This window comes from Cupressus sempervirens, chromosome 7 (assembly GCF_028749045.1).
Source record: "Cupressus sempervirens isolate cs-2001-9-10 chromosome 7, ASM2874904v1, whole genome shotgun sequence".
In the NCBI taxonomy this organism is placed as follows: domain Eukaryota; kingdom Viridiplantae; phylum Streptophyta; class Pinopsida; order Cupressales; family Cupressaceae; genus Cupressus; species Cupressus sempervirens.
The window spans coordinates 605,686,554-605,702,228 of NC_143124.1; the positions used below are offsets into that span (position 1 = coordinate 605,686,554).

Consider the following 15,675-nt stretch of genomic DNA (forward strand, 5'->3'; position numbering starts at 1 on the left):
GAAGAACTTGGAGGCTATTTATTGACTCTCAAACTATAAATAGGATAACCATTATGTATAGGTTCCCTATCCCTAGGATAGAAGACCTAATGAGCTGTCTAGGAGAATCCAAATACTTTACTAAGATTGACCTAAAGAGTGGATACCACCAAATTAGGATCAATGAGGGAGATGAATGGAAGATAGCCTTCAAAACCACAAAAGCTCTATATGAATGGCTTATAATTCCATTTGGGCTATCCAATGCCCCATCTACATTCACAAGACTTATGAATGAAGTCCTAAAAGACTACATAGGAAAATTTGTGGTAGTATATCTAGATGATATACTCATTTTTAACAAAGCTAAAGAAGAACATCTAAGTCATTTGCAAATTGTTTTCAAGAAGCTACACGAGAAACTGATGATAAACTTGGAGAAGTGTAAGTTCATGAAGACAGAGCTAGTATACCTTGGGTTTGTGTTATCCCAAGGCAATCTAAAGATGGATCCAAGCAAAGTGGAAGCCATTCTCAATTGGCCTACCCTAAGGACTGTAACAAAGGTGAGAAGCTTTCATGGTTTAGCTCAATATTATAGGAAATTCATTAAGCAAATCATTGCTATTTGTGCTCCTATGCTTGATACTATAAAAGGAGGAATGAAGACTAAATTTGTTTGGAATGAGAAAGCTAACCATGGATTTGAGTTGTTGAAGAAGAAGATTTCCACTCAACCAATCTTGGTTTTACCAAGCTTTGAGAAGTTGTTCACAATTGAGTGTGATGCTAGCAATGTGGCTATTGGTTCTATTTTAAGCCAAGAGGGAAGGCTGGTGACTTTTCACAATGGAAATCCAAGTGATGCTAAGAAGAAGTAATATTCTTATGACCTAGAGATGTATGCTCTAGTCCAAGCACTAAGGAAATGGAAGCACTACTTGCTTCTAAAGGAATTTGTGGTCTTTTTAGACAATTGGGCATTGATTTTCTTAAATTAACAAGAAAAGCTCAATCATAAGCATATGAAATGGGTGTAGTGCCTGTAGGCCTAAACTTTCAACATTAAACACAAGAAGAGACTGTAGAATAAGGTAGTAGATGCCTTAAGTAGAAGAGCCTTGACTATACAAGAGGTACACCTAAAGAGCATGGGTATTGATAGCTTTAAAGACCTATATGTATAGGATGAAGACTTTGTAGAAATCTACAAGGTATGTAAAGAGTAAAAAATTATTTTCATAGCAAATTCTATGACTATACAGTCCAAAGTGATCTATTGTTTAAAGGAAGTCAATTCTATGTCCCTAGAGGGTCAATTAGGGAAAATCCAATTCAAGAGAAGCACAATGGTGCACTTAGTGAGCATTTTGGAGTCAATAAGACCCAAGAGTTAGTGCAAAGGTTTTACTTTTGGCCTAGGATGAACTTAGACATTAGGAAGTATGTAGAGAGTTGTGTAGTGTGTCAAAAGGCAAAGCGTACATCTTTCAATGCAGGCCTTTACCAACCTCTTCCCACTCCAAGTAGACCATGGGAATGCTTGAGCATGGACTTTGTTATAGGTTTTCCAAGGACAGAGAAAGGATTTGACAATATACATGTCATAGTTGACAGGTTCAGCAAAATGGGTCATTCTATTCCTTGTAAGATAGTTCATGATGCTTGCCACATAACACATTTTCTCTTCAAGGAAGAAGTGAGGACACATGGGTTACCTCTAAGTATAGTCTTGGACGGAGACACTAAATTCATGAGTCACTTTTGGAAACATTATTGGACAAATTGGAAATAATCTATCTTTTGGGTCTACATATCACCCATAGACAGTTGGCCAAACAAAGATCGTCAATAGAAGCCTTGTAAATCTATTGAGATGTCTTACAAAGGAGCATGGACGGACTTGGGACCAACTCCTAAGACAGACATAATATGCCTACAATGATATTGTGAATAAGACTACTGGCAAGAGTCCCTTTGAAATAGTTTATGGCCTGCACCCTAAAGGCATATTTGACCTTAGAGAACTAAAGGATGGAGCCAAGGGTAATGGTTATGTTGAAGATTTGTACATTCCATGAAAGAAGAACATGAAATAGTGAGAACAACTCTGCGAGAAAATATAACAAAGATCAAGTAGAAGGTGGATGAAAGGAAGAAAGATGTTCAATTCCAAGTAGGAGATCTGGTCATGGTTAATTTAAACAAGGCTAGGTTAAAAAAGGGAGTACCACACAAGTTGTAGATGAGAAGATTAGGGCCATGCACCATTCTAGCCAAATATGGAAACAATGCCTACAAGGTTGAGCTCCTTGAAGATATGGGTCTGCCCCAATCTTCAATGTTGTAGATATGACCATTTACAAGGGTCCTACTCTAGATCGAGAATAGGGCCTTATTGAGGTCATAAAGGAGGTGGTAGACTTGAATTTAACTCCTACACCACCTAAAAAGATAGAGAAGATACTTGATTCCAAGGCCTATAAGAAGACAAGTCAGAGAACTTACTATGAACATCAAGTAAAATGGCATGGACAAGACGATGAAGTGGCCACTTGGATCAAGGAGACTGAATTCAAGAAGTTGGGAGTAAATGCAAACTTACTCAATCCAAGGATGGATTGAAATCTTGTCATTTGGGGAGGAAGGTGTAGGAGCACCTAGGCTTAGTCCTCAAACTTGTTACAATTTTGGTTTGTACTGACCTAATTAGCCAAGTCAGTAATTCTTTTTTACCTTAGAAGGTCTTTCTTGTGTGTTCCTAGTGGATTAGACTAGGATCAATCCAACCTAGGTGTTTATTGCTTTGATAGGTTTTAGTGCTAGATTAGGCCTAAAGTGGGAAATGTAGGTCTTAAAGCCTTTAAGGATTGGGAAAGGGTAGAAATATGCCTAACATGGTTCCTAGGATGTTTCCACATCATTCTAGGTTGATCAGAGACCCTTAAAATGATTATAGCAAAAAGATGTAAAAGTTGTCACAATGTTGCTTGACAACATTTTGCAATTTTTGAAAATTGCATGACAACAAACAACAAGATTGGATTCTCTTCGAGGCATCATTATGGGTAGTTACCATAATGGCCTAAAATCAAGGGTAGGGAATATTTAATCTTCTAGGATCCTATTTTCTGAGGTAGAGTGTGATGTAGTAGATTTTTGAAACTGGAATAGAGCTAAAAAAAATGTTTTGGAGTGATAGTCACCTTGCATTAAGAGTAAATGTATTTTTACGAATTGATTTGTGTGAGTTAGTGTTGGATTTGTGTAGAGTAGATAGTTTTAAGAATTTTCCATTTAGTAACTAATTTGATTTGACTTCATAAGAGTAGTTTTAGAAATTGTTTTGTAACTAGATAGGTTGTTGAGGTAGTAGCTAACAGTTTTTGGTTTTCTGGCTCCCTCATAGTTCTCTACAATGAAAATTATTACAAATTAGAGGAATATGTTAGGGAAGCCATTAGAGGTTGTGCATGTGAAAGGAGGAGCTCTAAAACACATGTTGGCTAATTTTTAACATCATGCCCTAGGCAAGATCAGCAAGCTTGACTAGGTGCATGACAGTGCAAAATTGATGTGTATGTGTCGGGGAAAGAGTGAGGGCATTGAACCGCATAAGGTTTTGGAATCCTAGAAGTCCTTAAGACACCTAGGAGTGAGATTGGACCTTGGGCAATCCATTGAGTTAGAATTCCAAGTAAAAATTAGGAATCAACATGATTTCAACCCTATTAGCCCTACATTTTAGGAACCCACTAGACGGATGTCTTAAGGTCCTAAGACCACCAAAATCTTTAAGGTCTCTGAAAAGGGTATCTGAATATCAATTTTGTTTCTAGGTTATTTGGAGGTTTTGGGAAAGAATTGGGAAAAACCCACTGACTAGGGCTAATTGAGCAATTAGGCATATTAGGCCAAACCCATAGCAAATCTAGAACTTGATAGGAAAACCCTAAATATCCAGTTCAAATGGATTTATTTGGAAGTCAAGTAAGTGGTTTAAAGATGGATATACCCCCTACAACACTAGAGAAGACAATTTGGTGAAGTTGTCCTTGGAGACATCCAAGGAAGAGTGAAGACTTGAAACACCCTAATGATAGTTATCCCTAAAGGTGAAGCACAAAGGAACTCACTCATTGAGTGGAGTTAGGGAAGTCTTAGGTTAAGATTTCCAAGACTTATAAGGCCATAGAAAGGAGCTTACGGTCTAGAGAACACTAGGTCTAGTATAGCCTAGATAGCATTTGTGCAAACACACCTTGGAGAGATCCTATCAACCAATTAGTTTAAATAGGAATAATTCTACTAGGAATTAAACTCTAAAGGACCCCCTTTCTTTCAAGGATCATATTTTAAACTGACCTAGTAGAAGGGGTCATCACACTTACACACAAATTTTATCAACATATCTCTACCAAAACTTACAAATTAAAATACAAAAACACAAAAGACATGTGTATTCCAACCCAACCAAGTCAAATCGATGCAAGAAAATGGAGGAGAACACTAGTTCCCAACCTCCAATCAATTAGCAATTGAAAATAGGAACAAAAATAGAGAGAAAATGATTAAACAAGAAGGCCCTATCTCATAGCCAAGAGGGAAAAACGAGAATTGCAATAGTAAAATAAATCAATGACTGAATTCGATGAAATGTTTGGTAAGTGGAGATCTTCCCACTACATATCCAACAAGATCACTCTTGTGACAATTTGTTCAGCCAATCTTGCACAAGAAGCAAATCAAGAAATTCTCACCAAGGTGTTTTAGCAATTTCTCTCCAAAAACTCTAAAACAAAGTGCATCATGAACTTTAAAAGTTCTAACATTTTATTAAAAGCACTTTTCCAAGTGGCTCATAAAAATAAAACATTAAAAGACTTCATAACTTAATAAACCCCTTTTCCCAAATAAATCAGGAAATTCTAATTGCTTGGAGTTTTATTATGGCATATTAGCCGATAAATTAAAATAAACTTAAATCAATGTGAAATTTCTCTTAAACAATTAAGTGGCATTAAATTAATATTTTCCCATGATAATTGTAGATTTCTTGATGCTCAAACATGCTCACGAGTCTAAACACATATGCATAATGAATCTAGATTTTAACAATTAACGATAGGGTCTAATATTTATTTTAAATATATGTGTTACCCATACAAGGATGACATTGGCTTAATATGCATAGCCAAATCACTAACTTCATGTACCACTATCGAGGATATAAGTCTTGTACAAGAAAGAAACAATATTGAGCATAGATGTACAATATGAATATAGCCAAAGAAACAAGTGTGTGAAATTGTGTAATATAACATTTAATTGAACTCATCAAATAATCCATTTTAAATCATTCATTTGCATCATATGAGTCTATTGCAAGGACGATATATAAATATTTGTAGCTCAAGCACAATAACAATGAATCCAACAGTATCCATCATATAATTATAAATAGAATTCATGTTTGAATACAAAATAATCATACATAATCATAAGGCATCATGCCACACCACTAGTATCATCATGCATATATTATCAAACTGAATCAGTAGAACATCTAACGTATATCAACTATGATACTTGTAATCAAAATAATCATAAGGTCATCAAAGCACCTCAAAAGAAAATATATAGAAATACATCAAAGTATCTCTTGAATCAAAATCAAGCCAAGGTACAGAATGCAAACACGAGAAGTACTACACAAATTTTGTACTCTTTTGAAGTACACCATTTTAGGAGCTTCATGCTATTAGGAGTCATGAAGACATTGTTAAGTGCCACCTAGTCAAGGGGTTCACCTCTAGCCCTATAAAGAGCTTTACCTTGTCAAGAGGAGCCTTGTTAGAGGACTTTGAATACTAGTTAAAGTGTCACACTGTTAAAGAATTTATAATAAAGGACCTATCAATATCCGCTCAATTAAGGGATTTTACTACTACAATTGTTAGGGAACAATAGGTACAATGATATATAGAGCAACACCTCATTTTCTTGATTAGATCCACATGCACTTCAATTATACCCAACTATCTTTTGGCTTGATCACACCTTCACGCTTATGACCACACCACGATCAACACATAATTATTTCACCTTCATCAAATATATAATGTTCTTCAAAACCCTAAATGTTCCACCGCCTTGATCTTTCCCTAATACATTTCACTTTGAATTCCAAACTCATCGATCACATATCACATGCCCAAACCCACATCTCAATGCACACAAAATGTTTCCTATACCACATTGTCCCACAACTAACTTTATAATTTGAATTCCTGAAGAACAAGTACATTTTGACCAAACAAACCCTTTTTCTAGAATCCTCATGACATACTTGCATCGATCACTGGAATGTCCAATCATCATCTACAATCATGGAGATATGTCACCACATCATGTCTAACTCGACTAAATTCACTAGTTCATCCATATCGATCACTAATCCTTGATCTATCATTGGTAGGTCAAGAGAACACAACTTATCCAGAAACTTCATTTATCTCCATAATACCTACTTATTAATCATCCAAATAAGTTTTGATTGTAAACACACCATCCACTGACCATGTTTTACCTTGTCTTGTGACTAATCCACTTAACCTTCACAAATTTGACAAAATAAATAAATCAACTATTGCCTATTACTAAATATTCTAGTAGTTGCACTGTTAAGCTTCAACTGATCATATCTTACTCAAACCTTTACATCAAAAGTAGTGGTCATACATTTGACTAATAGAGATATCCCTAAGTCTCTCATAAGGATAGCAACCACTAACATTCACTGCAACACCCTATTCCTCACAATTACACTCAACAACCTGCTAGAAACACTAGGTCCATACTTAACATCAACGACAACATAATAATTGATCATCATGCAACCAAAATTGTAACATGACAACTTCAAACATCTCCCGTCATCACTACATCATTTATGCCAACAAATGTTAGCTATATGAATGTATTTTATCTCTATAGCTTTTCTGATATGTTTAACTACATACAATTTGTTTAAATTCTTGTGGTCTTGAAGAGAAAAAAAAAATTTTAAAAATCAAGATTCATGAGGTTAAACATCAAATAGTTTATAGATTGATCAAGATTTTGTTATGTTATCGTAATGTTTATAATTCTGCCATATTTTTTTAAATACAAGATGAAGATGGTGATCTCCTCTCGAAATGCTCTCACTATGAAGACTATACCAAGAACAAGAACCAGCCATCAAAAAATTAGCATAATTGTTCCCCATATGTTTAGCCCGCTCCAAAATGAAATGTCTTCCAATCCTGACTTCCTTTAAATGCACAAAATCCATCCCTTCGTCTATAAATTTATAATGCAAAGACAACACTCCGGGAATGCATGACACTGGCCGAGGTAGCGAAAATTCATTGATTGGACGCATAGCAATGGGTCCTTCGGGACCCATAAGCGGTGCGTCCTTGGCCTCGTTTCATGGAACCTTGTTTCTGTTTTTCTGTACTTTTCCTAGACATACATACTTTTATGAAGCCAGGGGACTTAGTTGAGGAACACTCACCCTGCATAGAGCTGCACACTCGGCATGCTCTATCATATATTCTCGAATCCTCTTTAAGCGTGTCAACTGCCAAACCCACAATCTTCTGTTTAGAATTTTGGTTTACCCGTCAAGGGCAAAGGCTTCATGACGCCAAACTTCAAATCATATGATAAGCACCGCCTCTGCCACTGTCATTGACAAGCATTGTTCTCACAATTGAAATTACCATCGGTTTCGATGGAATCGTTGAACCCATGCTAATTGTTTTCCAGCGCTTGGTCGTATTTTCTCACTCCTCTCCCGCCTTGAATGAGCTCTGCTAGAGCCTTATTCGCCATTTTGTTGTGGAGAAAGTTGAATTCTTGCAGAGTTAATGCTGTTTCCAACTACCCAACTGACGAAAATGGGCAATGTTGCATTCTGGGCATTTCTTTATGGTAGTGATTAGTGAAGGAGGCTTTTGAAATTTGAGAATTATTGAGCGACAGTTTTTGTAAAAGAGCGGTCTACAAGCAGGCGCCTGAAAGCTCTGAGATGGTGGTAGAGCTGAGGAAGATGGAGGATGTTGGACAGAAGAAATCGCTGTCCCTGTACCTTGCAGATGAAGATGAACAAATGTTTCTCCCCATTTACTTCGGGGTCGTTTGTGCAGTGGCCACTGTTAACTTGTTGGGTGCAAGGAAGAAGATGATAGATCTACCAATGAATGGCAGGGGCAGCTCGAAGGCGGCAATTGAAGAAATTCTGAAAGGAGCTACACAACTGCTAGGATTGCTTATTTGGAAGATGGCAGAGAAAAATGATGAGAAGGAATGGAAATTGGAGAAGATTGAAATCCTTGCCAAAGTTGCCAAGGCTGAAGCAGAGGTTGGTGAGATGAAGAAGCGAAGGGCAGAGGATGCCAAGGCCAACGAGAAAGTAGTTGCAATGTTTGCCACTCAGGAGAACAACTGGAAGAATGAAAGAAAGAATCTGAGGCAGCAGATAGAGGCCGTTGTAAAAGACCTTCAGATTTTACAAGCCCGCACTCAAATGCAAGTAAGTAAGGTGGATGTCGACGACAAGCAAAATTGTTGTTCAGAATGTCTAGTGAAGGAGCAGAGGATTTCTGATTTGAACGAGAAGCTTGGAGAGAAGGAGTTCCTGGTGATGGCTACTTTGCAAGAGGCCGAGGTCGAGCGAAATCAACTCCAACAGAAACTTGATAGAGCAGAAGCCCTTGTTCAAGAGTTGGAAGAGAAGGTGTCTAAGGAATCAGAGGAACGCCAGGCCGAATTTCGAAGGCACAAAGCTGCTTTCATAGATTTTGTTTCCAATCAAAGACAAATGAAGGCTGAAATGGGTCTTGCCCTGAGACAGCTTGAATCAGAAAATAGAGAACGTCAGATCATTCTCAAAGAGCAGAAAGATGCAAACGTTCTCATACAAAGTCTCTCAATGGAAGTCGCCCATTTGGAAAAGGATGTGCGTGAGAGAGAGCAAGTCATGTCTGTAATGTTAAAAAGATCCAATGCAGATGCCAAAGAAAATGAGGAACTTGAGAAGGAGCTCAAGATATCAAACGCATTGAGAAAGCAAGCAGAATTTGAAGTTGAAAGGTTGAGGAGAATATGCGAAGGGAAGAAAGATGGCACTGCAAAACATCGTTGGAGGTTGAAAAGCAGATTAGCAACTAGGGATGATTCTAGATCAGATCTATATACAGAAATGAAAAGATTGCAGGCCGAGGAGATAAGGAATTTGCATATCAAGTATGGGAGACAGGTAGAATACTTGCAACATAAGATTAGCAGATATGAAGATAAATTAACCGAGTTGGAAGCAAGTATTTTATTGCACTTGGGTCAAAGTGAAAAGAGTTCGTGCTCACAAAAGCTCCAGTTGGAGTGTTCACGCAATGGAAGCAAAGATCTAGTAGAGGTGAGAGATTGTTTAGAAGATGAAATTGATCCTCTAAAATCTCAATCTTCAGTTTCCAAGGACCGCCTTGTACAATACAGAGATACGGGGACATCTAAACATTTTTTTCAAAGACAGGGTAAGGATTCTGTTAGCCTTCATAACTCTCTCTTTTTTCCATTTTTGTTCAACTGAGTTGTGTGCTGCGATCCCTCCCTCCTACATGTCCATGCATTTTATTTAGCTGCATCCTGTGTACTTATTAGTAACATTTGCACACAAATTCTTGAATTGAATGCTTGATATTGTAGTTTTGATTAATGGAATTCATTTCACGGGAAAGAAATTGGTGACGTAATCATGATATATATTATCAATGACGAAGCTTATTCTTTTTTCGTTTTGGTGTGGTAAGTGACAACACCAAGAGTGCAGAATGGCTTTAAAGATTGGGTAAAGCTAGATAAAGCAAGACATGCGGTCAGACTTGGTAAGAAGCATTGGCAGAAGTTGGATGCATTTTCAAGGCACAGTAGAATCAATGATGATAATATGGAGATTCTTAATTGGCATCTGATTAACATGGAAAGAGTTACAGATAAATTACAATCAGAGATTGAAATTCTTAATCTTAATCTAAAGCAGGCAAGGGAAGAAAAATCAGCATTGGAAACATTGTTGGTTGAGAGAAATCATGATGTAGAACAATTGAAAGAAATGCTGGATTTGCATCAGAATAAGCTTTGTAACAAAAACAAATCTCTTAGTTTCCATCTCAGACCTTTTGAAATGGATGCCGAAGCAATGCAGTTGGAACTCAAGGCAGTGAAGAGGAAGTTGAGGGAAAGAGAGAGAGAGCATAGGACAATACTAATCAAAGTATTAGAGGAGGTAGAAAATGAGCTTCAAGAGAAGGATTACAAGTTAGCTGTTACACAAGCAAAAATGATTCAAGTACAGATTCAGTATGAGCAAGAAAGAAAATCTAAAGAAAAGATTATATCTGAGACAATTAAAAAGGTAAATGGGTCACAAGTTTGTTCAGTGGATCCTGTGGTTGAACAGCACAAATCTTGCACAAAAAGCACCGCAACTGATGCCTGTGTCAAGATGGATAATTTGTCTGAATTGATCACTCAAGCAAGGGATGACATGATGGAGAGGGAGAATCACCATGAAAAGCAGCTAAATGATCTCATTGATCAGGCTGCTAAGGTTTCTAGAGCTGGTTGTCAGCTAAGAACAGTAAAGAACTTGCTACACACTGCAGAAGAGAAAATTGAAAGTTTTGTAGAGTGCAGTAAGTCTCAGAATTTTCAAGAAGAAACAGATATCTCAGAACCTGATGCATGTGTTCTTAACAAGGAACATGATGTGGATAAGCATATCTCCAATGTATTGCATACGAATGATTCCCTTGAAAGACAGAATTTAGGGAATAAGCATCATGCAGATTACATTAAATTACAGGAAGAACAAAGCGTCTCTGATGATTGCGAGGATGATACCAAAATTAACTGTATTAGTGCAGGGAATCATGTTTTGATGCTAAGAAATGACACAAGAAACAACTCTCTGAGTACAAAGAATAGATTTTTGATCCGAAGAAGCAATGGTCTTTCAAAAGGGAAAGCTATCATTAGTGGTCAGTCTTCAACATTGATAAAAATGGAGCAGTCAAGAGATGAAGGTCACTCTGAAAGGAAATGTCAAGGCAAGGTAAGTCAAAATTCTTCTCAGGAGTGCAATTTAAGCCAATCCAATTGTTGAGGAGATCACTGCTAATGGACAGAACATATGATTATCATTTCTCATAGCACTCAAGATTGAATTTTATATAACAAATTCAAGTTTAATGTGATTCATTAGTGCTTGTGTTCATATTTGCAGGCTTCTGAAAAAAACTTGCCTCTAACTCAATCAGTTTCTGATACAAAATTGCATAGAAATTCCAATGTCTCTGCTGACGAATTGGCTTCCTTGAATGTGTTAAATGGGTAAGAGTTTTCTCATAAGTGCCATTGAAATTTTTGTTTACTTTGTATAGGGAATGCTTCTGAACCTCTGATCAATTTACTAACACCAAGTAAAATACACTGAATATTTTTCTTATCGAAGCCTTTCCAGTACATTCGAAGTTTTATTATTCTCTTGTATCCATTCAGTTTTTCAACCCTAATTTTTATATTTTTTATTCTGTTTAAAAGATATTCATCCTGGAAAAGGGATGTCCAAGCAGTAGCAGTTTCTTCGAAGGTCAAAGAGCTTGAGCAGCAGCTAACACAGCTAGAGAAAATAAGCAAACTGGAAATGTCCAATTTACCAAACTTAAAAAATGCTCGAATAATGATCCAAACAGAAAATGACAATGCAGACTGGCAAGTGCAATTAAAATGGGAACCTATTTCTGCAATTCACTTACTCAAGAAACAACTAAAGAGATATCAGTCACTTATAGAAAAAATTGATGATTTATGTAAACGAATGGTAAGCTTTCATATCTAGGATGAACTGTTTTGCTATTTATTTTAAAGTAGAAATATCGAGTTTCTATAAATATATGACTAGACTTAGTTGTCTACACCTTGCTCAATGACATAAGATTGAATTTGTAATGGTTTGGATGTCTGATACTTGTCTCTGCATAATAATTTACTGTTTTCTTTTTATATAATACATTTTATCATTTAAAGGTTTAAAGTCTTTATGAAATCTGCTGCTAGAGGCTTACTGACATTGCAATATAATTTATGATGCTAGCATAACAAAGATCCACTGGGCACCGTAAATTGTTCTCTTGATCTTAGAAGAAGAGAACAAACTGCAGCAAAAGAGTTGTTTCTCATAGAAACATTCCAGCTACAATGTTATGTTGTGGCAACAGGTCAGAAATTGATGGCTATACAACAGGAAATTTCAAATAATATAAGTTCTACAAGCAATGATTTTGCTTATCCAGCTATAGTAAACGTATTGGAATCCATTGAAATTGCCAAAAGTAATCTCAAGGAAATACAAAGGAACTTGGAGGTCAGGATAGCCAGAATCATTGGCGATCTGGAGGGAACTTTAGCATGCGAGGGAATTTTGCATGTAAGGCACTAGTGCTCCATATCTAATCTTCTCTACATCTGTTTGTTTGCTATTTCTAGTTGCTGCTTGAGGGCAACTATACATTACTTGTCAATAAACACAACAAGCTTGAACACAAGTACATGTATTTGGTAATAGTTACATGTCATAGATGCCCTAGACAACCTCTGGAAAATATCCAATGACCTAGACTATACCCAGGTTTTCCATTATGTACATGGGAGGTCTTTCAGGTTGCCTAGACAGAACCCCAGGCGGAACAGATGTAAATTACCATATAGAATTGTCAACCCTTAAATTGATCACCACAAAGGTACTGACATATGCTGGATCCATTTGGTATGAGCTTTCTATGATGTATTTGGGACATTTTCCATACTCATAGGCAGGATATATAAGGAATTATTGTGCGCACACACATATTCCTATGTCAACAACAACCATATGAACTTTCATCTGTAGTATTAATCACCAGAATAGTACTCTTATTGCACTTGGAATATGATTGCATAAACAATGAATACAAGTAAGAACACCGGCACATGTAGTTGGGTAGTACGCATGGGTATGCATGTGTATATAAGGGTGTGGTGTGGGTGTATGTTCTCTTGCATGTTCTTGTGGGATTGTCTATGTGTGTGGTCATGTGCACACATTGGTAAGCTCATTTCTCAGATTGCACATGTGCAGACTTGAAGATTGTGTTTGATTTGTATAGAAATATGTGTACTTAAATTGCAATTTAATGTAACATGTCATGATATAATCTCACAAAACATAAACTTTGTTTTATCAAGAGAATATGCGAATTCATGAAAAATGATGCAAATTCAGTTCTGCTTCCAAATGCAATATTTTCTCAAGCCTCAAACATTATATATAGAGCTTGTTGCGAGATGATCATGCTTGGAACAGGGTAGCTTTTATATTGGGTTTTTTCACCTACGGTCAAACTCACGAACTGTTGGCATTCATCAATTTCATAGGTAGAAAATGTTTGGAAAAGGTAGGGTATGAAGAAGCCTCAAACGGAGGACTCCAAAGAGCCCAAATCACTGCCTAGTAAACAAAATATCAGTCCTAGGTTTATAGAGCTCTTCACTATTTAGGACAGCTGCCATGTGTATACCTAAAGGTGGTTATTGAATTCTACTCAGTTGCTTCCACTCACATATCTTTAATCAGTGTTAACGAAAGTGCATAATTTTCCCTTCTCATCTTAAATTAGCTCATCCATACTGCTTCATCGGATTCTTTGAGTGATTCTAAAAGGGAAGACCCACATATATGTTTTTGCAGGTGACACCAATGGAGTGGAGTACAAGACACAAACTAAAAGCAGAAAAGAGTAAAACTCCTTTTCAGGGATCTGAGGTGCAACTCTTAATTTTTTCCTTTAGTTATTGTACTTGGGCAGGCAAATTACTTGAATTTACTGTTTTGTCTGGGAATGCTTGAGACTCACAAACGCATAATCAGTTGGTAAAGAGAGAACTGGTTGTTTAATCATATTATGCTGGAAATGATCACAGCGATGCGAACAATTTTTACACTTTCTTTCAGCTAGGCTACCAAACAAGGAAACCAACAGGAAGATTCTTAATTAGTGTGGTAATGAAAACTAGGAAGTTTAACAGCTGTTTGCCTTCGCATATAAACTTGAACATATTTCTACTGAAACAGAGTTTCTACCAATACATAGTTCTTTTCTTCTTCAGTGGCTTGCATGTTTTTGTTTGGATCCAACAATAATTTCCTCTCTGATAAACCAAAGATTCAGCACTCTTCATTTAAAATGCATTTAGGACTTCACATTTGATCCTCACTATGCTTCTGTGTTTTTACAGGCCAGACTACAGTACAATGCCCCTGGGAGAGTATAACTATAAAGATCAATCATGATGATTGTAGCACCTCACTTATTTGGAGCTATCATATATGAAAATTTCTTTTTCGGAACAACAAATTATGCAAAGATATTGTTCCAAATAGTGATAGCTGATGTCAAGCTACACCCTTGAGGCAGTCAAACTTTCACTAGAAATACATCCAAAGCATCAACAAAGTCCCTGGGAGAGAATAATGTTAAAAGAGTGCATACTATTTTTTGCTAAATGACTATAAACACCTTACAGTGAAATGAATTAAGTTCCAGGATGCATACTTTCTCAGGTTCTCTTCCTAGTTGATCTTAGTACCTTGCATTTCCTGTAGGATGCTGGTCTCTATTGATCAATACGTATCACCTCCCTGACTAATTAATATCAGCAAATGAGGTCTTGCCTTGAAGAAAATTTGGAAGGAATGTTCTAACCTTTGCAATGATAATATTGACCTGATATTGCTGTAGAATAATAAAAACATATACTATCATGGAAAAAACATTGGTTCTTTTGGAACCCATTATATACACAATTGTTATGCTATACAAGAGGAATCAATTATATTTGGTTATTATGCAGAGACAATATGCATTCCTTATATACAGCTACACACATATACTTTCTACAAATCATACAGTATGATACAAAGCTTTCACTCAAAAACTGAATGTATTTTAAGTGGACCATGAAAGAAAGAGGGAAGTTACTATCAAGGAGTTCGCATTTCTATTTTAACAAAATAGATTCAAGCAAATAAAACAATTCCACCCTAAATTACATTGAAAAGAAATTTTGGACTTATCTATTCACCTCATTAATTTTCAACACTATTATGTTCCATAGAATTCATCCTAATGTAGATTCTCAATTTAACATGGATGGAAGTTTGCATGGTATGTAACAGTTGCTATTCCTCTTCAGCAGTTGGATGTTGGACTAGAGAGACTTACACTAGAGATTTCTGTTGATGACTCTTAAGTCATCAAACATGAAATCAAGGTACATCCAAGGCTGTGAAATTTCGACTGGTTATAGATCCAAAGTATTAGTGTGGTCTATTAGATGACTTGTGTATGCAAAGCATTTGTTCCAGTTACAGACTATGGGGAGGAAATGTGGCTAAAATCATGTATGTTTTTGCTTACTAAAGATCACAAGTACCATACAATGAAATGAGTCAAACTCCAGGATGAATAATTCGTGGAGACCCTCCAGAGGCTGGTATGGGCATCCTTTTCTTTCTAAAGATTATATATACCTTACAATGAAACGAGCTAA

General features: G+C 36.5%; 1 protein-coding gene across 3 annotated transcripts; it reads left to right on the plus strand.

Annotated features, from left to right (window-relative positions):
• Positions 1-7,356: 7,356 nt before the first annotated feature.
• Positions 7,357-14,968, plus strand: LOC149548180 (uncharacterized). Of its 3 annotated transcripts, XM_089792222.1 has the most exons (7): positions 7,357-9,560; positions 9,837-11,140; positions 11,312-11,418; positions 11,629-11,908; positions 12,182-12,514; positions 13,814-13,888; positions 14,362-14,968. In XM_089792222.1, exons 1-7 carry the CDS (start codon positions 8,057-8,059, stop codon positions 14,395-14,397), a joined length of 3,639 nt encoding a protein of 1,212 aa, XP_089648348.1. In that variant the 5' UTR covers positions 7,357-8,056; the 3' UTR covers positions 14,398-14,968. The 3 variants fall into 3 exon arrangements, 2 of the variants coding, with proteins under 2 accessions (XP_089648348.1, XP_089648349.1); XM_089792223.1 differs by lacking the exon at positions 12,182-12,514 and having other exon boundaries at positions 7,364-9,560; XR_016354000.1 differs by lacking the exons at positions 11,629-11,908; positions 12,182-12,514 and having other exon boundaries at positions 7,364-9,560.
• Positions 14,969-15,675: the final 707 nt, after the last annotated feature.

Excerpts from the sequence above, each read along its gene's own strand:
- LOC149548180 (XM_089792222.1), top strand. The coding sequence starts at position 8,057 with ATGGTGGTAGAGCTGAGGAAGATGGAGGATGTTGGACAGAAGAAATCG. Across the intron at positions 11,909-12,181 it reads ATGATTTATGTAAACGAATG|CATAACAAAGATCCACTGGG; the intron begins GTAAGCTTTCAT and ends TTATGATGCTAG. Across the intron at positions 12,515-13,813 it reads CATGCGAGGGAATTTTGCAT|GTGACACCAATGGAGTGGAG; the intron begins GTAAGGCACTAG and ends ATGTTTTTGCAG.